The sequence below is a fragment of the Ctenopharyngodon idella genome, chromosome 20 (assembly GCF_019924925.1).
Source record: "Ctenopharyngodon idella isolate HZGC_01 chromosome 20, HZGC01, whole genome shotgun sequence".
Classification (NCBI taxonomy): domain Eukaryota; kingdom Metazoa; phylum Chordata; class Actinopteri; order Cypriniformes; family Xenocyprididae; genus Ctenopharyngodon; species Ctenopharyngodon idella.
The window spans coordinates 15518180-15545232 of record NC_067239.1 but is presented as its reverse complement, the minus strand read 5'-3'; the positions used below and the strand labels follow the sequence as shown (position 1 = coordinate 15545232).

The 27053-nt window shown below is 38.5% G+C and overlaps 1 protein-coding gene across 5 annotated transcripts in view; it reads right to left on the bottom strand.

Annotated features, from left to right (window-relative positions):
* lnx1 (ligand of numb-protein X 1) overlaps window positions 1–27053 on the bottom strand; it is a 48748-nt gene that overhangs the window by 8850 nt on the left and 12845 nt on the right. For 2 of the 5 annotated variants that reach the window (XM_051875347.1, XM_051875350.1), the window contains 5 exons: window positions 10021–10265; window positions 8408–8563; window positions 5761–5969; window positions 3692–4081; window positions 372–506 (listed from right to left, as the gene is read on the bottom strand). In XM_051875347.1, the coding sequence (XP_051731307.1) occupies window positions 372–506; window positions 3692–4081; window positions 5761–5969; window positions 8408–8563; window positions 10021–10265 (1135 nt within the window). Of the gene's footprint in view, window positions 1–371; window positions 507–3691; window positions 4082–5760; window positions 5970–8407; window positions 8564–10014; window positions 10266–27053 lie in introns of all 5 variants that reach the window. The other 3 variants (XM_051875346.1, XM_051875349.1, XM_051875348.1) reach the window with 2 other exon arrangements.

Here is a 27053-nt window from a genome sequence, read left to right as displayed (position 1 = left end):
GGAAGGATGAGAGAGAAATGACTAACAATGAATTTGAGTTTTATTAGAACAAGAGAAGTTGTCAGTGCAGATATTGAGCAGCAGAAAATCCGTTTAGAAGACACACTGAAATCCACCCTGCCGCGGCTGTGTTTCCTCCTTCTGGGTTTTCTTCTGTTAATAGGTTTGGAGACGGCTGTCTCAGAGGAGTGTGTGTGTATGTGTGTGTGTGTGTGTGTATGTGTGTTAGGCCGTGTGAGCTGGCTGATTGTGCGATTCTTTGATGTAGAAGTAATAGGCTTTCAGATCTTTTTCCTCAATAAGAGAATGTTTAGTAAAGTGGTGCAGAGGGACGGGAAATAGTGTGTGCGGCCTATGCTCATGAAACCCACCAGTAATGACTGCTCAATATCCACAGGCGAGTAGGGCGGTGGCCCTTCCATGTTCCATGGCGCCTCCTGTAGGATGTCCGGAGTAGGAATGTGAGTCTGACGGGACACAATGAAGTGGACGCGGTCCTCACTCGCCTGTAGAACACGTAGCAGGTGCCATTAGTGTCCTGCCTTAAGTTATTTTTAGGTTAATACATGAGGTTATATGAACGTTGAAATGTATGCCAACCTGTAACCGACTAGCTTGACGGGAACATTTCATTCTAGAAAGCATTTGATTGGACAAAAATCTGTGTAGTGCAAGATGAGTCATCAATATTTATATAAAATATTTATTAAAAAAAATAATAATAAAATGTTAATATGTTAAAATATTAGTATGTTAAAACTTGCATTTGAAATTAAATGGAATTAAAATTATGTTCTATTATTTTCTGTCTTCTACTAACAGTCATAGTTTTATGTAACTTTTCAGGTCTAAAAATACTAAAAATACAGTGTCAGCTTCATTTTTTAAAAGGGATAGTTCACCCAAAAATTATCCTGTGATTTACTCACCCTCAAGCCATCCTATGTGTATTTGATATATATGAGTATATCTTATATATTACTTTTTTATTTTCATTCACAACCATTATAAACCTTGAAGGACTAAGGATTGTGTTCGTCTGATAGTCATATACACCTAGGATGGCTTGAGGTTGAGTAAATCATGGGATAATTTTCATTTTTGGGTGAACTTTCCCTTTAATAGGAAGGAAGGGGTTCCCTTGCAAGAAGTCCTCAAGGATAATAAACATGGGCTAAAAGCCACCAAGCTCCAATTTTGATTTCATGGGGCCTTTAACATCAGCGTAATGGTGGGTGAAAGTTGGCCTAACATTAGCCGTCTACCACAGAAACCTTTCGAACTCTACAGGAGAGCAAACAGAGGACAACAACTTCCCTGAGGAACGAGCAGTTCAAAAACTGAATTTAAAATTTAAAATAGTTTGTTCATACCCCAGAGAGTGTGTGCGTAATGTCTCATTACTCTCCGGACGTCTAGGAAGCACAATTACCAGATGTTGTGACTGCCAATGCCCTACAGCTCCAGCTCAGTGTGAATGTGTGATTATATCTCAGAAGTGTGTACTTATTAAAGAAAAACTAATATATATGGTGATTTAGGATCCATGCTGCAGTCTGTATGTATGTGTGAGCTGAAGGAGGGCACGGGCTTTAGTTTTTCCCTCTCTGATTTATTTATCTTTTCCTCTTCATCCATTCCTGTCATTCCATCTGAGTGTATCACCGCTTTCTTCTCCATTAACCCTTTCTGTTGACAACCCTGTAGCTTATGTTTCTCTCAAGCGCACACACTCGCATTGAGAGCCCATGGAGTTCTTAGGAGTTCAGTGCTCTGTCGCTGCCACTTAAATGAGTGGGCCTAGCTTGTTATCGCCTTAATTGGACTAATTTAATCAGTTTCCTGCCAGCAGTTAATCTATGTCAGAAACTCCTGCTGTGAGCGGCCATCTTGGCTCCTTCGAGACCAATCTGAACCAGACAGGAAGCATCAAGCTTAATAACAACATCCAAAAAGACCCACCACCACACTGAAATACATATCTGATCACACGCTCACTACACTCTTTTACACACTCTTATATCGTTATGACACACCGAGATGAAACCACAATAAAAAAAAAAATGCCACAAACAAAGCTCTATATCCTTTGCAATACTGCTCAAGGGACACATCCAATTTTATTTGAAACCCTAATATTTGGTTTTTGGGACTCAGACTCAGACAGTTACCATGTTATGAATGATTTACTGAATTCACTGATAGACCCCACAGGTTAGGATTAGAAGGCTTTGTAAACATTCATTCTTTGAAATGCTGAAAAGGCCTACCAATAAAAGTGCTTAAATTATTCAGCATGACTTATATTAAGCTTTATGAATTTCAACAATTCAAAAGTGAAGCACTGCAGCACAATTCAATTTCTCTGCTGTTAAACTAAAGGCCTATTTACACCAAGCATGAAAAATTGCATTTGCAGTGCTTTTTTATTTTTATTTTTTTTTTTAAATTTCTTTTTAGATAAGGGGTTTGCCTTATTTTCAAGCACCAAAGTGGGTTTCTTCTTCTTCTTCTTCTTATTGTTTGACATATACCAAACATTTAATGAGAGGTCACGTATGAACAAAACCTGTTGACAAAATCAGCTCTGGAAATTTGATGACTTGAATTTGTAACATTGCTGGAGATGTTTCATATTAATGCTATGTGTAAAATTAATGCTTTGGGGTTAGGAAATTCTGACAAAAAGTCTGCTGTCAATAAGTTTGAGAAAATCAGATACTTCTGGAGCTGATGCAATTACTTCATGCGTTTAGTTGTAAGACTATAATGTGGAAGTCGAAAACCATGATTATTTGTGTTGTGGAAAGAAATTTAGGTGAAATTGCAATAGACGAAAGAAACAAAACGAAAGAGCTTCTCAAAATTTGTGTGTTATAAAGAAAGACGGATTCTCTCACTATATTTCCGGCCCAGCTATTTAGAAGTCATTTAAAGGCGTTTTACCTGCTTTTTGGTGATTTTTTTTTTTTGGGTGAAATTTCACTGAAATTTTAGGTTTATTCCATGAAAGTTGCCATTGTCAGACTGCATTTTGAATTAAAGATTAGTTCACTTTCAAATAAAAATTATCCCATGATTTACTCACCCTCAAGCCATCCAAGGTGTATATGACTTTCTTCTTTCTGATAAACACAATCTGAGTTATATTTATAAATATCCTGACACATCCAAACTTTATAATGGCAGTAAGCGGAACCAACGAGTCTGAAGCTGAAGAAAGCGCATCCGTCTACATCCATCCATCCATACTTCATACGGCTCCGGGTGGTTAATAAAGGCCGTCTGAAGCAAAGTGATGCATTTGTGTAAGAAGAATATCCATAATTAACAAGTTAGTCATATATACCTATGGCTTGAGGGTGAGTAAAGCTTGGGGTAAGTTTCATTTGAAAGTGAACTAATCCTTTAAAGCAAATGAAATCCATCCGTATTGTCAGATGGGCTGTATTTTGAATTAAAGCAAGTGAAATCCATATTGTCAGATGGACTGCTTTTTAGCAAGAACAGCCTGCATTTCATTTTATTCAGGTATGCACACTTGTATCAGGGATTGACTTCAAATTGCATTCGTTTGGAATAGTTCTGATGCATATTTCACTGTTGATTTGTGCCGTTTGTCACTGTTTTGGTATACACAGGCCTTAATATTCACCACATTACCTTTGACCTCTCCCATAATGCTGCTTACCTGAATAAGCAGCGCGGCATGCTCGGGGGCGCCGTATCGCAGGTCGTGGCCGTTGATGGCCAGCACACGGTCGTCTACCCTCAGCCTCCCGTCACGGGCAGCCAGCCCCCCCTCCAGCAGGTGGAAGATGAAGACGCCATGTTCGTCAGGCCTGCGCACCAGCTTAATGCCCAGCTGTTCATCTGGAGCCCTCTTAACGAGGACCACATGCAGGCTGTCATCCCGGATGGTGGGGGTGTGTGTGGGGAAGGCCTCGGTGGGGGAGTGGTGGTGGGAACGGTAACGGTGGCGCTGCTCGCGCAGTACGGTCAACCGCAGCAGTGTGCAGGGCTGCTTCAGAGCCGCCACAGCATAACAGTGAGGCACGTTACTGATGTCTATACCATTGACCTGAAGGGAAGACAGCAGATGAGAGAGAGAAATCAAGATTACATTTTTAAAGCTCAAACAGTGAAGGACGGAGCTAACAACAGTATGGGTTCGATAGCAAGGAATTGACTGCAATGTAAGTCGTTTTGGATAAAAGCATATGGCTAATGGATAAATGTAAATATATAGATAGAGAGAGGACAAGAAATTATGGCAATAGGTGAAAGTGAAAGAGATCTGGAAATGTTGCAAGCCAAATTGGAACTAATGTTGTAACGAGCATCAGAGCTCAATGTTTTTGAATGTGCACTAATTATTGGTGTATGACTCAAGTAGCAGTAATTACTTTCTGGCTTTCTGCAATTCTAAGATTTATAAAGGGACAAATATGCTTCAAATTTGTGTTTATTTGTTAAAGCCCCCCTGTAGTCAATAATTTTATCCCTTAAAACTCATCTTTGATCAGCAAAATTACATATTTAAATGTTTTTTACTGTGAATATTTTTTTTTTCATGCCTTAAAATAGCTTGAATGTAACTCTACACCCTTGCTTCATTTAGTATACATGGATCTATGAATATGCTAATTAGCCCCACCTCCACTCACTCGCACGAGCTCAGAGATCCACTCCGTCAACTTACTGAGGTAAACGCTGCACAATGGTATTATCGCTTTTTACAACGTCGGACACATAACGGTAATTAATATGATTAGCCTTTTGCTTGACGAAGTTATCAAACAGCTAATAATGTGTTGCTAATGTTACACGACTCCCTAGCTTCAGAGCAGTTATAGTTAATGATATGCTAAAGCCCGCCGGCACGTTGACGTGATTGGTTACAAGTAGTTTGTGACGTAAGAAACACCAGCGATTTCAAACCACGTTTTTGAAACTGCAGTTTTAAAGAGAAAATACTTATGAATTTGCACATGGTTTGTCTTAAAGCATATTAAAAACACCACATAGACATATAAACAACATTAAAAATTGGATTTTCACCACAGGGGGAATTTAAATATTTTGATATTTTTAGAAATCTGATTCTGCTTTCAGCTGTTTTTCACAATGTATTAGTACCGTAAAAGTTATGTTGATATTTAGACATTTTCAGTCAATACTGGACTTTTAATTGTGCCCATGCTCAGTTCTTGTATTTTTACATTTAGATTACTTTTGCCGTCATCTAACTCTCACTTAAAGCTAATATTTAAACACTAATCATTCTATGCGAAATTAACTTGTAGTGTTTAAAATGATTCATTTTAATTGTTAGCTGTTTATTTATTTATTTAGACACACTACATATCTCCCATTTTTCTGATATAGGCCAAATATAAGGCCAAATGATAGGCAATATAATAAGCCTATATTATGACAGGCAAAACTTATATTATGCCTATCATAATATAAGTTTATCAGCTAAAATATTAGTCAGTTTAATCAGTGCATTCCTGCTTCTTATTTATTTATTTTTTTTATATATGTATTTTTTTTTTTTTTTTAAATAGACCAGATTAAATTAAGAATTAAAACAAAATTCATTAAAAATTGGATTCTGTTTGGCAACAAGCAGAATCCTCACACACTTCCCTTATGAACAACAGATGGTGAAGCCCATGACAACATGTGCTATCAAAACCAGGACGATTCACTCCTACTGTACAATGACGTAACATCAGATCTAGCACACATACGCACCTTGAGGATCATATCCCCAGGTAGCAGTCTTCCATCCCGAGCGATGACCCCCTCTCGGTAGATATCCTGAATGAGAATGCGTACCAGAGGCGTCTCATTGCCCCCGACAATGCTGATAGCTAGTGGTTCACAAGGATCTGCCCTGGTGATCTTAATACTGGTGACCTCACCATCAGGGATTAGATGATGCAGTTGAGGTAATGCAAATACTGAGAGAGAAAAAGAGAGAGAGAGAGTATCTGTAATCACTGAACTCCCACATGATCATTACTTTCTGTGCTATACAAACAGGACATCTGTCCAGACCAAAGCAGTGCCAAACATGACTTCAATGCCTTAAAAAAGCATTACAGCAGTCCATCAGAGGAAGGAAGCCGGGCCAAGACTTCCCGAAAATATATAAAGATAAATGTAACAATTAAAGTGATGTTAACTTGTTTCAATCATTTTACTCATTAATGTGCATAACTCAGGTGCACTACCATTCAAAAATCTGGGGTCAGTAAGATTTTTGGTTACACTTTATTTCAACACATTAAACACAAGTAACTTTGCAACTACTTGTCAACTAACTCTCATTAGAGTATTAGTAGACTGTTAGGTTAGGGTGTTACAGTTCAGGTTAGTAGAATAAGTTGACTTAGTTGCAAAGTTACTTATAGTAAGTAGAATGTCTGTTGGGGGGACCATCAAAATAAAGTGTTAGCAGATTTTTTTTTTTTTAGAAATTAAAAATATTAATACTTTAATTCAGCAAGGACACATTAAATCGATCAAAAGTGATATCAAAGTTTTGTAATAAATGCTATTCTTTTGAATGTTTTATTCATCAACGAATCCTGAAAACAACAATAACAGTTTCCACAAAAAATATTAAGTAGCTCAACTGTTTTCAACAATGATAATAATAAGAAATGTTTCTTGAATCAACGTATTAGAATGATTTCTGAAGGATGTGACCAGGGTTGCCAGGTTTTCACAACAAAACCCGCCAGCTCCTTAAAACTAGCCCAAAACTAAGCCAATCGCATTTCAGGGGGGTCCCATGGTAAAAATCGTGTTCCGGGGGATAAAATCCGCGTTTTGGCGGGGGGTCTAAATATCATGATATTTGGGGTCGATTCAACCCGCGGACATGGAAAAACAACCCGCGGCAACAGTGTAAAAGTAGCCCAATTCCGTGGGAAAACTGCGGACTTGGCAACACTGGATGTGACACTGAAGACTTATATATTTGTTATGCAGCCATAGAGCTAGAAAATAAATACATACGGTAATTAATATAAAAATATATACATACTGTAAATGTATTCATAATATGCTCATGCGTTTGTATTTGTTCTGTTTTTGATTTATACTGCACCTGTAGCTGAAAAGACTGTAAACTACAGCTGGATTCTGTAACAATCTCTGTGATTTGTCTCTCCTTATCTTTATCCATCCCTTCTTTCTCCATTGCACACACTCTCTCTCTCTCTCTCTCATATCCGCCTGTTCTCCACAATCTGCAGTTTCTCTCTTTCAAAGTCAATATTTTCCTCTCATCTCTTCTGATTGCTTGCAGGAAGAGAGAAAGTGAAGCTCATTACTACCGCAACCAGGGTGTTACATAACGAACACACACACACTCATCAGTATTTTCCTCACTCATTTCCAATCTCTCAAGCACTCTTTTTCGCTTTTGTTTTCATTCAGAAAGCAACCCTCTCAGTCAGCGTTCATCTGTCCAGTCCCTCTGTCCCGACACACTGCTTCATTTCCTCTCTGTCTCTCTCTCTGACAAGTCTCCTCAGGCTCCATCTGCATTATTAAAGGACCATATGCTACTGCGGTGCTGAGCGGACCCAAACCAGACTGTCACCTTCTGACACACACCCTTTCTCCTTTATTATCCATTGATATTGTTTTAGCATGCTACTGAACAATATTGATGGGAAACTTATTCCCAGAGGATGAGAACATGTTTGATTTTGTGTTCTGTGGGTGACCATTTCTTCACTATTTCAGGTTCTTAAAGGGACAGTTTACCCAAAAATGAAAATTCTGTCATCATTTACTCACTCTCAAGTTGCTACAAACCTGTATGAATTTCAGAAGAAAGAAATTGGTGAGTAAATGATGACAGAATTTTCATTTTTGGGTGAACATTTTTGTCTTTTTAAGATGCTCTGCTTCATAACAGCACAGTTACACAGTTATAACCAAACATTTTTCGTATTTATAAACATGCTTACATTTTAAGCTCACATGCTTGCAAAAATAGCATAGAGCTAGTAATGTCAATATATATTCATGTAAATTTGTTCATAAGTTTGCATTTGTTCTGGGTGAAAGATTCATACCACACCTGTGCCTGAACAGACTGTAAACTACAGCTTCGATAACAATCTCTGTGATTTCTCTCTTCTTATCTTTATCCATCCCTTCTTTCTCCATTACACACACACTCTTTCTCTGTCTCTTTCTCTCATATCCGCCTGTTCTCCACTTGGTTTGTTGGTTTAAACTGGTTTAATTTGGTTTAACTGGTCTCCCAGCTGGTCTTCTTCTGGTTCAAGCTGGTGTTTAGCTGGTCAACCAGGAGAACTCCCGGCCTGACCAGCTGACAAATGGCCAAATACAGTACTTGGAAGACACACACACTTACCCTCCGGTGGTATGTTGGCGTTTCTGAGGTTGTCTCGCTCCTCTGTGGTCTCATTGGCTACAGCTGTCCCACTCTTGGTCCTCCTCAGGACACTAAAGGCTCGATTCAGGCGCCGAAAAGAGCGACTACGCACCGACGTTCGGTCAAAGTTGCGATCTGTGAATGAACATGAGAGAGAGATATGAAGGAACTGAGTGAGAAAGAAGGAGAGAGAAACTTCTCTGCCTAAACATGCCTGGACATGTCCCTCACACATCCTTCTGTCTACTTACAGCCAATCACAAATGAGTCGGCACACAGTAGCCAATCAAATTGTCTCTTTTTTGAGCATCATAATACACTGCACCTTCAGGCCAAGCAATGAACATCTGAAGTAAGCAGCACCTGCTGGTGCTGTATTGTGGAGACTGCAATAAGTTTAGAACTTCTTCAGGTCAGACCTGAATCAGCACAGAACAGCGCAGGACACTTTTTATGTCTGTTTATGTAACTTTATCTATAGATCACAGACAAAAGTTTCAGACAACAAAAATAGAACTATATTATGTTACATATGCCCTGTTTAACATTTCGATACACTGAGAGCCCCACCAGGTGATCAGTGGAAAAGATATATAAAACTGTATAGAACTTATGACAAACTAATGATCACTTAAGGATTACAAAATATAGTAAAGTAAGTTAATGTTCCTAAGTAAAGTTACTATAATTGTGGATTTATTAAAAGTGAGAGGGCTGACAGACTGGATCTGTAAGGTTGGAGGTTGCTGGATCTGTAAAGGTCAAAAACCCCTGCTATACATATTTTTCTGTCTCATTCCTCAACTCTTTCAGTCTTTCTGTCCTGACATGACAGGATTGGAGGCAGACAGCTTGTTCAGCTGCAGTGCCGCACTGTTTCCAGTCCCAAAGCCAGAAATGCTGGTGCAGCAGCATTTATTGTCCCCATTCTCAAGGCTTCACGTTTCGAGGGGATGTCAGACAATGAAACGCATCTAAACTACTTTGTGGAGGTCAGGAACAGGCCTCATAAAGTTTTCATAAGGAATATTTGAACGTTCTCTATCTTCTCTTCTTTGTTTCTTTAACTGCAATATCAATTGCGTGTCTCAGCTGATCCTTTACAGACATGCCCTTTGAATTGATTTTTGCGTAAAATTACATAAATGGCGCAGAGGGTGACTTTGAACAATTGACATTAGTCAGATTAACTGTCTCAGTATGAGGGAGGGAAAGACAAAGATTCAAATTCTAATTCTTATTCTAAAAAAGGGGGCATATATATATATATATATATATATATATATATATATAAAATAAATATATTTAATATATTTAATATATATTAATATATATAAATAATATATTATAACATATAGAATATATAGACAAATACACAAAAGACAAATATTCATTTTGTGGGGACATCCTTTAATTTTAAAAGCAATAAAATAAATAATGCAAATTTTATTTTATATCAATAAGTAACATATATAATAAAATACAAATAATATTCAACATTATACATATATTTCTATCTCAAATATAAATAATATTATATAAATAATATTAAGACAAATACACACAAGCACAATGTGTGCACTCACACTCACTCTTCCTCGAACTGCGTGCTGCCAGGCTGGTGGTGCTTCCGGATTGGCTGTTATCTTCCACACTTGGCTCATAGGCGGGGTTAACCAGGCCAGGCTCGTCTGATAGGAGGGCGATAGCAGAGGAGGGGCATCCCTCCCCGGGCAGTGCCGCCACAGTGAGCTCTGAGGTGCTGTCTGTGCAGTCTCCCTCCTGAGAGCGCCGCTTTCTCTCTGCGGAGAGGCCATAGTGTGATGCTCCTTTACACCTGCGAGAACACACACACACACCGACAACTAGGTCAGCAAGATACATTATTATGCAATGAATATGTCATCATCTATGTGCCAATTAGGAAAGCAAAGTCACATAGAGGAGACTGAATAATCACTTTGATGTAAGAGGGTGCATTTGGACTTGTACTGGTCTTTGTGTGTACAGTGTTGTGTTGCTGATATATTATGCTGCGCCGTAACAGAGGAGATCAACAAGCAAATATGTTTCGCCCCAGGAAGCATGGGAAACAGACACAAAGACTAGAATATAAAACACCTCACCTTTGAAATGATATTCTTTACCTTACAAAACTAACCATGTGCTAAATGTGCTAAAAACAAATCTCTTTATGACCTTACTCATACACGCTCACAGGCAGATCCTAGTGTAGATTACATATGAACACATTCAGAAATAGACCAGCGGCTTATATTTGTACTCATATCCAGTCAGAAGTTATTTGATGTTTTATTTTGGACCAATGAAATTTTAATGTGAGCAGGATTTTATATATATATATATATATATGTATATATGTATGTATATATAGACAAAAAGATAGATTCTTCAAATAGAATTCTTCAAATTCACATGAGATTTGACCAATTAAATTAAATTTCACACCCATTAATTAAAAAGATAACAAATAACACATCAATTTCATCAATCCTAAACAGTTGGGCAAAACTTGTATAGTAGAAAGAAAATAATAAAATTCGAAAACAATTGTAAAGTAAATGATGGCACTGTTGTGGCAGCTACTGGAGCAGAGCTCTCTCTGAGGGGCCGGCTGTGAAGAGATAAATCAATGGGTGGACACATACACGCAAAAAAATGTGTACAGCACCAGGAGACATCCCATGCCTTAGGGACCTGGTTTAAAATAAAGCATTTTGTCTCAGTATTCATGCCTGTCTACACACTCATAGATGCTATAAGGGAGAAAGGGGACGTGTGGCATAGAGCTTGACACTGGCCGTATATCTCACTTACTACTGACCACTGATTGGAATGCCTCAGGTGTGCAAACTTAATAAACGCCCTAAAAGAACAACGGCTGCTTTCACTCAGGTTCCGTTACAGTGATGACTACCACTACCACTCTCATATATAACCTAACCCTGATATTTTATCAGATGATACAGATAGAATGATGAACAGACAGAGACACAATGGTTGTTAGACAGACAGACAGACAGATAGATAGATAGATCTACATCTACAGCTACAGTCATCTACAGTTAACTGGTAACTATATAATAAATGAAACATACTCTTGGCCTCTTCTGTGGCTATCAAAAGCAATTAGAGTGATTACCTGAGAGGGAACATCATCTCCTTATATTATGTAACATAGGGGTACCATGGAGACCAACCAGTGGTCAGCTGAGGTGGGACAGTGTTAGTTTACTTCGGGATCTTTCCCTCTTGATTCTTGTCTGTCAGTCTGAAACTCTTACATCATTCATAGTCGTGAAGAAGAGCCTCCTAAGTGAGTTGCATAGCTAATGAAGTCAATTTTTACTCTTCTCTAAGAGGAGAGAGAAGAAAAATTAAATTGCCAGATGTTATACACAGCACATGAGGTTCATGAATGGTCATTGCTTTCTTTATATATGCCATGTGTATATATATATATATATATATATATATACATACGTGTATATATACACGAGAACAAGACAAGATTTTTACACAGTATTTTTAAGAATTTAAAAAATAATCTGCAGGTGCATTTGAAATGTTTTAACTGAGCATCTTGTAATGATTGTCTTAAATGTCATTTTAATGTTATTTTAGTTCTACTTGTCATCTTATGTCATCTAAGTCCTCTGTCTTTAATGTCATTTTAGTTCTACTTTGAGTATGAATTATTATGCAGTTAAAGACAACAGTACTCAAGCACTGTAAAAGGTTTTGCCAACTGACTGGCTTCTCTCCTGTATGATTTCATATGAGAACTTTTGACCTGAACTGAACTCTTTTCCACAAATTGATCATAGAAATGAAAACAGTATAAATAAAAAGGAATAACAGTTTTCCCTTAGTCTTATTAAGTGCAAACAATAAGTGCAACCATATTCAAAGTACTCTCTCAATATTCAAAGTGCAAATAGAGACCAAATTTTTCATGATATAGAGCTGAGAGATGATTACAACTACACAGCCCAGCCTAAGATAGCTTTCATATTGGGAGATATTTGCATGTAACAGGGAGCCGCTTTTAAAATGCAGGGTATTGAAATCGTGTTTGAATGCGCGCTCACGTTTTACTTTCGCTTTCGCGATCGCACATATTCTGTGAATAAGGAGCGACAGTGCTGAGCGCGCATTCTTCAAGACAAGACGTTTGTCAGGCGCAGGCTCTGTTGTGCAACGAACACTCCACCATGGTCTTGTCAGTCATCGTCACTTACTCTCGTCACATGATCAGTGAACTCTGCTGCACTACATACGACAGCTCGTGTTGGATGGGATTGAAGCGATCATTATCCAACTGAATTAAATGGTTTTTATTTATATAAAAAGCAAAACACCAATGGAGGCGTAATTTAAACGTAGCGGTGGCATATTCTATCCTAATTTCACCCTCACACTCCGTCATGGCAATATTGCGAGACAGCTTTTCACCTCAACAAGAAATCTTGTCACGTTTAATCTCAAGAGATTTCGTGGCACGATATATATAATTTGTTAATAAAATGAATTTTCTTATTCTTCAGACCCAGAATTGTCACAACATTAGCGTCGAACAAAAAAAAAAGTTTGTTTGCTTGTAGGGCTGAAACGATTAGTCGACATTATCGACAACGTCGACAATAAAAAAATTATCGTCAAGTATTTAGTTGTCGAATAGTCTTTTGATCTCATATGACCTATTTGAAGGGCCTGCAATAACGCGGTTTGACCAGTGGGGCGCTGTAGCGCAATACTGTAATGCAGCCCTCCCGGATCCAATCCAATAGAAGAAGACACGGCGCTTCGGAGTGCATAGTGCAAACGATGTCGAACTCCGTAAAATTTGGGAGTTTAACATAGCATAAAACATAACAAACATACAAAACGTGTACAAAAAATGCTGTCATGCAGGGCCACCAACTCTCATTCAAACTCACTGTTCTCACGCCACATGTCCATTTTCTCACGCAGTGAAAGATACATAGCAGAGCAAAGAGGACACAGACGACGCGCAGACAGATAAGACAGATCAGGTTACTTTTGATATAAAACAAAGTCTCAGCTTTTAAATTTTGTCAATTTTACTAAGGGATTCAAACAATACATGTGGTTTTGGTGCTCTTTAATGTGCTGTAACATAACTGTAGCGCCTCAGGTCAAGCGGCACGTGAACCTATTATCTTCCTCTTTTTTGCTATTACAGCACGAAATAAACATGAATGAACATCAAAAAGTATGTTGAAAGATACAGTACAACTTACTGAAATTAAGCCATCTCTAATGTAATTGCTTAATCAGAGTTTCAACCGCAGAAAGACGTCAATATAACAGCTTATATTATATTTATATAACAGCCATTCAATGACCATAAACTCTAAAAAGGAGGAAAGAAATCTAGAGAGGAGCATTTAAAAAAAAAAAAATGCACTACTACATATTCATATTTTTACTCTTATTAAAAAGTTATTATTACAATTCCCAGATTTTATTAAAAAAAAAAAAAACAGTACTAGTCATTGTAACAATTGGACTATTAATGACTTCTGAGGAGGAAAGGAAACCTGAAGGTGTATTCAGTTGGCTCAAAATTCATTAAAAACACTTTCAAAAGCTGAAGTGATTTCCTTGTTTTATTTATTGAAGTATAGCTCAATATTTTAACTAATTGCTAAAGTGGAATAATCGAACAAAGCATACTGATTAACCAGTGCAATAATCGACGATTAGTCGATTAATCATTCTAATAATCGTTAGATTAATCGATTATCAAAATAATAATTTGTTGCAGCCCTATTTGCTTGCCTTTTAGGAGCTTGACAGCCGATAGTCACTATGAAATTACTTTTGTGTTTTACAGAAAAAAATAGCAATAACAGTAATAGAATTTTTATTTTGGCATTGTAATTTAGTGGAACAAGACAAATTCTCACCAAACAATCATTGAACTCTCAACACTAAAGCAAATGATACTATCTGTGTTAATAAGGACAAATGCTCTTTGCAATGTATATATACATGATAGAAAAAGAGAGAGACTGAGACAAAGAGAAAGATGTGACACAATGGTCTTGTCTGTTCCTTCGTTAATGGGCTTAGGCAGATGTTAATTAAAACTGGCTTTCCTACTAGAGATAAAGCTGCAATCTGTGGTCTGAAGTCACAAGCTGTGTCTTTGTCCTGACAGACTCACACATAAAGCATGCAGCCACAATAACAGCAATGCAGAGGTTATTGTTTAATCCAAGCATCCCATTATATGAACGATGGCATGTGTCAGTCACCTTGCACCCAATTTCCTCTTTCATTTTTATTCTCCCACACACATATACGCAGCCATATGGACGGGCAGCAGGGCACAGAGCAACACAGAGAGAGATTAACAACTCTCATGCACTTTTCCATCGCTCTCTCCCCATGTTCCAAACCTTCTTTTATTCATTCACTTCCCTCCGTCCATGAATCTTCCCTGGACCCTGATCCCCAACTTCATCTTCTCATATTCCCTTTGCTATTGCATTATTGCAGTTTATGTGTTCCTTTTACTTCCTTAAAGAGACAGTACATCCAAAACTTAATCATTGTCATTATTTACTCACCCTGATGTCGTTCCAAAACTGTATGCTGTTATTTTGTCAACTCAAAATACAATCAAATATACACCTGTGTCCAGTTTGGATGTCAATAACATGAAAAGTGATTGATAGAGTGTCTTGTAACCACATATCACAATATCAAATGTATTTTTTATTTGAGAGATGCTCTCAACAGACTCGGAATCTCTTTTTATCTAAAACCATACCTCTATCTTCTATCTTGGTTTCTTTTCATTTGTTTTCCCTGTTTTTGATTGTGATTATGGAGATGTAGGCCACAGCCTGGTGAGACCTCATAATGACCTGACAAAAAGAGGGAGAATTATGTGCTCCTCTTCTCTTCATAATGATGAAATTAATCTCTAGAATATTCCGCTGGCTACTTACAGCTTGGACACACGCGCTCGCACTAAATCCAGTACACTAAATCTTCGACTACAGACATCAAAACACACAATGGTCTGAATCTAAGTCATCAAAACCAGATTGATGCTTCAATCCTCTTTTGAGTGAATGGATTATCCTGAACCTACCCAAATAACACAGATCTAAGACTGGGATGTACTAGTCTTAGACACACATATAAACATATTTCCATCAGAGTGAGATGCCAGACTCAATTCCTGAAACTGACCTAAAAAGATGTGAACACAAACACACACATTTAGTGGGTGTGTGTAAACACATCATCATACATAATATATATTTGTCACATATGACAGTATCTAGTATGAACTATCATGTTCATTGAGTTAAGTATTATTATGCATTCATTTGTGCATGATATATTACATTATATATCTTGTGTATGTGCATGATATAATATATTATACTTTTTGTCACATTTTTCTAGACTGAACTACCATATAATGTTTATTGACTTTAATTGAAGAAACGATTTACTTTCTTTCTTTCTAACTAGGTATGCCTCTCTTATGCACGTGTATATTATATAGATATACAGATAATGCTTAAAAATGTGACATATTCCATCCCTTCCCCCTGGAATCTCCACTGCTAGCCTGCTAATCCAGACCCAAGCATCAGGATAATCACAGCTCAGTGTATAACTGACACACAGAGAGGACAGCGATGTCCTCATCATAGCTCACTGCTGAACCACTGAGATAGAGAGATACTAAATCACTCCATCATTGCACGCAATCAGCACTCATAAGTAGCTACACCAGCGGACACACACAAACACTCTCTTCCACGAACACTGCAGCAGTTAAAGAGCTTGAGACTGGTTGTCCGACAGACAGCATTGCAACGCAACGCTGCACCAGCACAAAATGCATTTCTGACAAAACTGCAGCACATTCAGTTCCAATTGACATCTGAAATCTCACAGCGCTGCAGGTTATTGTGTGTGTACCAGCATCCAGCTCAGTATATCTGATATACTGCAAGGGTCTCAAACTACCTGGGGGCCGCTAGTTACAACAAAGACTAAGAATAATTATTTAAATATAAATGTATTCATTTTAAAACGTGTGATATATTATATATAATAAATATTATATATATTTTTTTTAATATTTAGTCATTTTATAAATGTTTATGTAAGCAATAAGGTACGAGAGGCTGTGCTGTATCTTGAATAAGTCATGGCTGAAGGGCATTGTTAGGCACGACGCGAAACGGAGTGACTTATTCACGATACAGCACTAGCCTTGAGTACCTTATTGCTTTTATAAAATGGTTACCACACAATACAAATATTAAAGCCAAAAATATGTATTAATGCAACTTTCATGAAGTAAACTTTAACTAAAAGCTTTCTTTCCGCCAGAAAAAAATAGTCCCTGACCGTGAACAGCAACAGAAGTTACATTATTACGCCATTAGATGGCGGCAAAGACTGTCTTTATGAGTGTGTCGGTCAGTAGCAAAGACTTTTACATTGAAAAGACTGAATTGTTGTGAAAACGGAAAAAGACGCAACTGACAAATGCTTTGACTAGTGCTGTCAGTCACGGGAAAACCCCTTAACTGTTAAAAGGACAAGATAATACATCAGACATTTAAACAGATTTTTTATTATGAATGTAGGACTGACCTGAAGGAAAATGCTAAATCTGAATGCAGGTAATAAACTCGCTCAATCGATCTCTTTCTCACAATACTCTTCTACATAATACAGTAAGCTTCAATGAACAATATCAATTGAGAACAAACAGTTTACATTGCTAACCGTTGGGTGAAGCGGTCATAGCCGTGTTTTATCGTGAATAAAATATAATATAAATTTGATGTAAATGTATATAAATCATATTAATAAAATATATTTGTAAATAAAATAATTTTATTTTAGACAAATGGGCAAAATTAAGTGCCTGGAATTGCCGCAGTATGTCAGAAATTAAATATAGAAGTTAAACTAACACTTGAGGGGGGTCATATGAAACTATGTCTAGTTTAAAGTAATTTAAGACTCCTGATATAGTGTATGTGATAGTGTGTGGAATAGAAAACTATTCTATTTGAGGTCTCTTTCTCCATTTCTTTATTTTGTTAACAATTAGAAATGCATCATAGGAAAGTGGTGCTCGGTCTGTCTGATCTCGTTAATTGCTTTGACATGTTTAACTTGGAAAGCATGCGTACACATATAAATACACTTTAATCAGTCTTTGTGAAGTTTATCAAAGGAGGTGTCTTCCTCCTTATCTGTACTTAATCTGCTGATGGGCTTGAAGATCAGAGCTTCAGTGCAGCAGGAGGAAGGATTAAGGAAAGTAATAATCTTAGGGAGAAAATGATGGGAAGGAGGATGGAGAAGGACACACAAATCTTTTTCTTTTTTTTTTCTTTGTGTCTTTTGGAGTCGTGACATATTCACGTCAAGTAATTCATTGTCTGGTGGATTATACGCTCATGGCAAATGCTCTGAAAGAACTACTAAGACCAGAGAAGAGGAGAGACCGATGAATGGCCAAGGAAAACTCATTGGGGGACATTTTTTAAATCCACTTAAATTTCACATAATTTCATAGCCTGTTTTTTCCCATTATCCTTTTGTGAACTCTGTAGCTGCACTACCAGCAGCACCAAATGGAAAGCTGGACTCGTCTGCCATTGGTTGGGCAAACAGACCCTCCCCAAACTCACACCAGCCAATGTTGAGAGAAAATGTGCTTTGTCAGGCTAGGCGGGATTCTCAAAGAAAGTAATGTTTATCTTTACACATTATGATAGGAGAACTTTTTTTTTTAAATTAATTAATTTTTGCAACCTTTTCTATTTTAACACATAATAAGGAAACGTTATTATACTTCATTATGTCTCATAAAATATATATTAATTTAAATATTAATTGATTAATTAAATATTAATCGCCGCTAGAGGTCGCCTATTCAAAACAAAGGCATAGCTTGACGATGCCGAGATCGAGCGCGGAAATTAAAAATACAAACAAAAACAGTTTTTCACAAAAATACATTTATCCCATGTGAACGCTGACGCACACATTGACGGCATTAACCGGTTTCCTGTGCTCTCCCCCACCCTATGAAACTGTATCATGTGACTCACTCAGCCATCCAATGACATCACGTTGGCAGCAGCCAGCAAGGACAGTTATGCAGACCTACCTTTCCCTCCACCATCCCTCTCTCTCTCTTATACCTTCTTCCTATACCTTCCTCCTCCCCACCCACTTCTGTTTCTCTTCTTCTCTGTGATGAGAACAGCAGGATGAAGACAGCAGCAGATTTATGTTCATCCCTCTACACCTCCCCCCTCCCCACCCCCAGCTGAGCGACCGCATTGACTTTATTTCTCACATTCTCTCTCTCTCTCTCAATGTGGAACCGGGACAGTGATCTGCTTTAGTTCTCTAATGTGTGCAGGAGATAGTGCTGGAGTGTCTGTTATCTTTGCTCTGAGCACTTAACATTAAGACCTGTGCTCAGTCTGAAGCGGTAGATACAACTGACCTGCTCCTATGGCAGACGGAGAGCGTGCCCTTTGCACGTGATCCATTTTGCATGTGTTTGCGTGTTGTTCTGCACAAATTCAGTCGCAGCCAAGGATAGAACTGACACCCCAATAGTGCATTTTAAGTGTTTTTTAAGACGCCTTGTGCCCCAGCGGACATGTGTGCTTGTGTACTGAAGGTTTAAAATATGTATCTACTCTAAGAGCACAAAAATATCTTTAGAGCAGGAGGTCACTGTTGGTTTGTGTATGTGTGTGTGTGTAATCTTCTGTTTATTCACACTTTAGCTTCACTTGAGCAGCTCTGGTTGGCCTAGTTTTCCAGATATCTTCACATATGCGGTCCTCTCCAAGTTTGCCACTGTGACGACAAGAGATCCTGCATTATTACACTAGTGCGCAAGAGCCCATTCAAGCTGAGGGGACAAGTATTTTTATCTTTGATAATTAAGTTTCTGTGGTAACATGCCAGGTAGCCCCGCCCACACAAGACTTCATTGGACCAAAGTAGCGTTTCTCATGTATATTAAATGCGTGATCCCCCCCCCCCCCCCCCCCCCCAAATCACTTACTTTTTTCTTTTTTTTTTTACTTTTTTGACTGAGATGACCAGTGGGCAGGGTTTAAGCCAAACATCAAACATGGGTTTGAGTCAAACATCAAACATGAATGACAAGTGACTGATTGTGGATGTTTATAATCGGATATTTGATGACAAATCCCTTAAAGGAAAACCATAAAAAAACATGATGGAAGTCAATGAAGCCATGAAAATACAAGTTATGTGCTCTTAGTTTGATGTTCTACAGTTGCAGTGCATTGCTTGTGTGATTGAGCGTGTAAACAGAGAGGCCTGTTTTGATTGGCTGTGTTTTGTGATTGATTGTGGCACTGTACGGCATTTGAAGAGAAACCTACTTTGCCACTGTAAAAAAAGAATGTTATATATAGTGTATAAATGTGGATGTACTACATTCGCCATGTTGTCATTTTCATGTGACTTACAGCATTAGTTGCATCCCTTCACTGCCATTTACAAGCCGTCTCCCATGGCCTCATGGGATATTAAAGTGTTCATCAGATGCACAGTTCAGAATCTGGCCGGAATTAATAGGTCATCCAGGTACTTTTCGCCTACTGTTTTATAAATACAATGAATTCATACATACTACATGTCACATACTGCTTTTTGCCTACTATTTAGTAGGGAAGTAGGCATAATTGTATGCAGTGATGGTGTTCTACGTTAAAAACTGTTATCTAAAACTCGTCGGAAATTGCCATTCACATGTCTACTTTTGGACAGTCCAATCAAGTCAAACCTTCCACAGGTCTTTTGCATTTCCTTCTCATTCTTTTATCTTCCCACTGTGCTGGGTTATCATTTGTCTTATATGTTAAAAGGAGTTATCAAAATACACATGAAAATGCTTGGTGATCACTGTAAAGCACTGTAACGGTCAGTTGCCATTTTTTTTTATAATATGCATATATTAACTGAGGATTTAAACCCAGGTTTATATTTGTATGTTGTGGGATGAATATTTCTTATATTTCTATTCCTGCTTGCACGCTGTCTCTATTTTCCAAAGAAGAAACCCACACCCTCCACTTCCTGTGCCTTTCCCAAACTCTCTCTTACTGTCTCCCAGCAGTGACTGAGCACCCTTCCCAGGTGCAGATCCGGCCCTGAGCTCAGGTGCTGAGCAGGGAAAAGAACTCTGCCAACTCTCTGTCTCGGATGCGGCTAAAGTGTTGAATTAGCAACAACTTTTTTTGCTCTTCCTGCTCCTCATCACCATTAACCTGATGAGGAAGGTGAGAGGACGCAGAACTACTGCAGAGCAACCGCAGGACAGACACTTAGTCGAGAGCGTGCGACAATCTGATGAACTCTTGCTCTCCGGGGAAAATGCTCAGAAGCAGTATCTGACTCTGCAGAGGAGAATGTGGCAGTCACATGTAGGTCATCCTTTTCTTTTTTATGACGACTGCTTTGATTTTGCAGGCTTGCACCAGTTAAAAGTGCACGTGCGTGTGAAAGCTGAAATTAAAACTTAATGAGTAATTACAGGGAAAGCTGACAAGGGGTAATTATTTGGAGATAACCAGTGGTCTTTGAGATCTCTTATTAACGCTTGGAAAAAAATCTGAAATTTGCTGCTGACAATTGAAAACGATAACTGTCTGACAGGGATGCAACAAGCCCCTCTGAGGGGTATGTACACGGGATTCGACTTTGGACCGCCATCTCATTCTGTCAACACCTTTTTGTGAATATAATGTGAAAGACTGAAATCTTGATGTAACGTATAGATTTAAGGCTGATTTAAATCTATACGTTTAAATCTATACGTAGCCTACGACGTAGCCTGATGTGCATCTCTTCAAAAATGTAACAACACGTCAATTCTACGTGGACCGCAAGCGCTGTGATTGGTCTGCTAGAACCCCTCCCTCAGGTCAAAAAACTGGCGCGGAGCAATCGGAGAAGAGCGAGTGTTTTCAACTTCCATAGGAATGAAAAATCGCTCTGTTTCAGGGGACATGCAGTCATACTGCAACAAATCGTTACCTATTTGCTGCTTCTCTGCCACTTCTAGTTGTAAGCTTTTCTGACAACAGACATGACAAGCTCCTTCTTCTTCGGCTTTTGCTTTGATACTCAACATGACCGTGGACACTGCCTACTAGTGGTCTGCATGCAGGTCGACGCGGACAACGACGCAGAAGTATAAATGAAAACAGACGCATAGCCTACGGCGCAGAGGCTCCGCCGTAGGTCCGACGCAGAAGTATAAATCAGCTTTTAGGACATTGCAGTGTATTATAATGTGCATTACATTTGTTGGTTGGGTCAATACTTTACAGGGCCTAAAACCTGCCACACCTGCCATGACCAGTGACTTACCGACCATGAAACTGTTTTTGCAAAAACAGGCAGTTATGACACCAAAATTTTAAATACCAGTGAAAATTCACAATTCTCTATTCCAATTTTGATACCACAGCTGAAACTACTAGCTTAACTTAACTAATATAAATTTAAAACATTAAAGAGGACCATTTTACAAGATGTAATATAAGTCTGTGGTGTCCCCAGAATGTGTCTGTGAAGTTTCAACTCAAAACACCCCACAGATTATTTAATATAGGTTGTCAAATTTGCCCCTATTTGGGTGTGAGCAAAAACATGCCGTTTCTGTGTGTGTCCCTTTAAATGCAAATGAGCTGCTGCTCTCTGCCCGCTTTCCAAAATATGGCCAAGATTTAAAAAACTTGCGGTTGCTCAACAACAACAAAGCTGGAGAATCTCACGCAGCCAATATAACGATTGTCAGTATTGGTGTTCAGCCTTACATTGTTCAAACCGGAGTCAGACACTGATGGAGAGACTCAGGAAGAAATTTAAACTTTTAGAATGCAACTGGATGTTTCTGAATGGTTAGTGGATAAATTTATGAGTTGATTCAACTCATCGACTAGCATGTGCCGTCATGTTAATCTTTTGTGCAAATCCAGCGTTGAATTGACCCTCGTTTGACCCTCACTTCGTATAAGTGTGCACAGCCGCACGCAAAACTTCCCACACCGCGTGAGTAATGAATTGAGTTCACTTTTGCGTCTTCTTGCGCTTGAATATTTAAATCGCCAAGGCTTAAACTCTTGTGACGGTGCAGCGCTGGCCTGTCAACTGTCCTGAGCATCCTTCACGTTTGTTTACGTTCATGTTCTCACAACATTACATTGTTAAGATTTCATAAAAATTTTACCAGCCAACTGGCGACTAACACTGTCATATAGGCTAATCGCCTATGCCGATTTTTACTCGAATTTGGCGCTTGGCGAGTGTTAATTTTAGGCCCTGTATGTATAGGCCTATATCTTACTACCATTCAAAAGTTTAAGATGTATACATACAGTCTGTCCCTTGACGGTTTATACAGTACATACCAGTTCAATGTCAACATTATTGAACATGGTTCTTTACGTCCCACATTTCTTTTCTTCTCTCTATGCAGTGTGCTGTTTGTGTGATGTGCCTTGGCACAGATAAGTAGATGGGTTATGTGGTCACTGACTGAGCTAGCGAATGCCGCAGGACAAGCCGCTCACACGCACGTTCAGCGGTCATCCGCTCACTATGCCTGAAAATAAGGTCACCACGGCAACACACGCGACACCCTGATGACGACATGCTGCTGTCTGACCAGAGCCATCCGCTGCATGCAGGCATACACACATGCACGTACACAAAATCAATCACCATCCCCCACCCCCATAACTGATCTGTTCCTACTAAAAGAAAAATATAAACCACACAGAAGTACAACCATGTTCACCCTGACAGCGATCAGCCTTCCAGCCGCTCTCATTCACATTCAAATGAGTCACAGCACCAGCCTCCATTTTCAAACATAGATGCATCATGACACAAATCTCATTCACAAGAACTGTTTCCAGCCCACGTACCGGCTAAAATAATGTCTAAAAGCTCTAAACATGTTAGCATGAGCCCTCAAGGAGTGTGATGTCCTACCTCTAAAGTACATCTTAACACTTTAACACTTTCTTGTGAGGTAACCTGACATTGCATTAATGATAACGGAAGCTCATCACACCCATCTGGACGGTTAAAAAGTCAGTGTGAAATGTGGACAGACAGGGTGATCTCATCAGTATTCGTAGGTTTTCATGCGAAACATTTGATTTGTGTTTGGATAGACATGAAAGCTGTACAATATCAACGCATTGACAGCTTCTGATGAGATCAATGCTCAGACAAAATCTGATAGTGGGACTCTAATTTTTCTGTGAACTATGGAACAACTTTGTCATTTTTAAAAGTCACATTTATTTATCTTAATCTATTTCATTGAAATACAGATTGCCTATTCAGAAATCATTTGCGCTCTTTGTAAGCTGAATTATCCTCAAACCTTAAAGGGATAGTTCACCCAAAAATGAAAAATGTCATCATTTACTCCCCTTCAAGTTGTTCCAAAACTGTATAAATTTCTTTGTTCTGCTGTACACAAAGGAAGATATTTGGAAGAATGTTTGTAACCAAGCAGATCTTGCCCCCCATTGACTACCATAGTATTTTTTTTCCTACTATGGTAGTAAATGGGGGCCGAGATCTGCTTGGTTACAAATATATAAATTTTTCCAAATATCTTCCTTTGTGTACAGCAGAACAAAGACATTTATACAGGTTTGGAACAACAAAAGGGGGGGTAAATGATGACAAAATTTTCATTTTTGGGTGAACTATCCCTTTAACAAGTATGAGTCTTTAGAAATCATATTTTAGAATGAAACCACTAATGTCCAATTAGGTGAAAATAATTAAATATGATGGCGCTAAACATATTTAATTCATCTCATTTATTAAATACAATAACATCAACCTATTAATTCCATGAATTCGATATTCCACAAACCTCAAAGAATTTATAAACATTTGCATATCATAAAAGTTTTTCATAGGTAAAAGAGCTTACGTTTTAAATGCCGTCAACGCATTGTTATTGTACAGAATCAGAATGCAAATGTCGAAAGCACACAGAGTTCAGTGGTGCTTCACTGTATATCTAGAAACATTACGTGTTAGTTGTTTGTCTCACATACCACCTGAAAAAGCATGTGCAGACACATCCAACATCGCACAAACATGAAAAGGCACATCTCTGCATACTTGTACATTCATGCAATGAACAAGATAAACATTAGCTACACATACTGTACATAAAAGCATTGTGAAGCAGAAGTCTTTTTGAATCAGATATAGGAAGAAGGTTAGCTGTGTTAAAATACATATTAATACACAGAGACAGATAAGTAATCCATTAGTAGACTGACTTGCTGGAGAGTGTAAATACTGATGATGACTATGCCTGTGACAGTGGCTCTATCTTGACCAGTAAGTTTGGGGCGGGGCTATCTGTTTGCCCAGTTATTGTTTTTGCAATACCATTTGGTGACACTAGTGGCACAGAAATCACAAACTTCACCTTTAGACTGCCTGTATTGTTAGTAGTGCTGTTCATCAGGTATTTTGCCACACACACACACACACACACACACACACACACACACACACAGAGAGAAAGAGAGAGAGATCAAGCATCTGCTTACAGAACATCTGCAACAGCGCACAGAGAAGATTAATGTTTAATTCAAAGTCTAATTAAGCATCTCAAAGCACAAGAGAGAAAGGCATGTGTGTGTGTGTGGGGGGGGGGGGGGGGGGGGGGATTCAGGTATACCCTTTGTTATGGGGACAAAATATCCCCAAAAAGATGGCAATATTTAAAATCCTTGTCCTTGTGGAGATTTTTTTTTTTTCCCAAAGAAGAAAACAGTTAATAAATCATACTGAGAGATTTTTTTTTTCCTTCTTTTTTTTTTTTTTTTTCGAAAAAGGAAAAAATGCAGAAAGTTTTCTGTGATATTTAGGGTTAGGGGATACAATATGCAGTTTGTACAGTATAAAAATCATTATGTCTGTGGAATGTCCCCATAAAACAGAAACCCGTGTGCGTGTTTGTGTGTGTGTTGTCAAAGGAAGACGGGCAGCTTCAGCAGAGATCAAACATTCAGGATCAGCGCTAACATGCTGTTTATATCTGGTATTAACATTAATCTCAGGTGAACTTATCACAAGTAGTCAGTGCTAAATACAAGTGTAAACACGGTCCAAAACCTTTGCGATCTGTACACTCACTCAACATATACAGAGGTAGTCAGAAACGCAGTGGACCACATTGCATTCGTCTTAGACAAAATTAAAGGACCGCATACTCACCTGTCAATAAGCAACTGCACTAAAACAAGGGGGTTTGTGTCAAAAGTGTCTGGTTGAAAAATTTGGAAAACTCCATCCATACAGATGCAAGACTTCATGGAATATTTTGCAATTAATAGTACAGATTATGTGAAGCACAAACAAACTACAGTTAATGACAATAAAAGTATATTGGAAGCAGCGTGGTCATGAGACACTTGTGATTGGATCACCTGGGACAGATGTTATTACCAGATACCAGCATATGTGTAATTGATTGCGGGGTCAGTCTGTTATGATATGCTATCATTCATATCCATTCGTGAATGTCCACCACAGCGCCACAGAGAAACCTGTGAGAAGTTCAACATCCGATAACAAAGACAGACAGAAAGGAAAGACACGGATATGTAAAAAATGAAGAGAGACATTCTGGGCAAAGAAAAATACAACTTGCTGAAACTAAGAAAGAAGGCCAGCGTGTGTGAGAGAGATGAGAATAGAAGCTTTCTGTCATTATATATGATGAAGATGAACGACCGTGCTACCGTCAGCCAGCCAAACAAAAAACAGACTACACAACGCCTCTCTAGTCACCTTTTCAATGCATCCAAGACGGTACGTCTACCCATGACACTCACATACACAAGCACATAAATCATAAAACACGGTTCATATGATGACCCACATACACAGAGAGTGAAAGAAGAAAAACAGAAATACCTCGTCCTATAAGATCCAAGCCAAACAAACGCATGGGACAGATGGTCCAGAAAATTACCTTATCAGTCTCCTCACTATTCATCCCTCTGAAGACACCTTACTGTCCTGTTCCACTCCAATCCTCCTTTTCTTTATTTCCCATGCTATACACAACAATATCAGTGTGTTTGTGTTGTGTATAGTCTAGACTCTAAGAGCAGAGAGGATTTGTAATGCAGTCTATTGTACTATGCTCAGCCTTTCACACACACTTACATGGCACAATTGTGCTTCTGCCAAAGACCCGGGATCAATATAACCAGCTTTCACCCAAACACACTCTCCCACTGAATGCAGAAGTGTCTTTTAAACAGTGCAGTGCACAATGAAGAAGCTCTTACGGTGTTCACTGCTGCATATGAGTGTATATTTTACTCTTTTGAGGAGTGTTTTATGATTTTGACCCAAGAGAGAAGTTCAGCTTGAATGTTTTATATGACTTGCAGCTCTAAAAGTGATCAGATATGCTGTTGTCAGATATCCAGTACGCTTATGTGTGTGTGTTTGAGTACTAGTG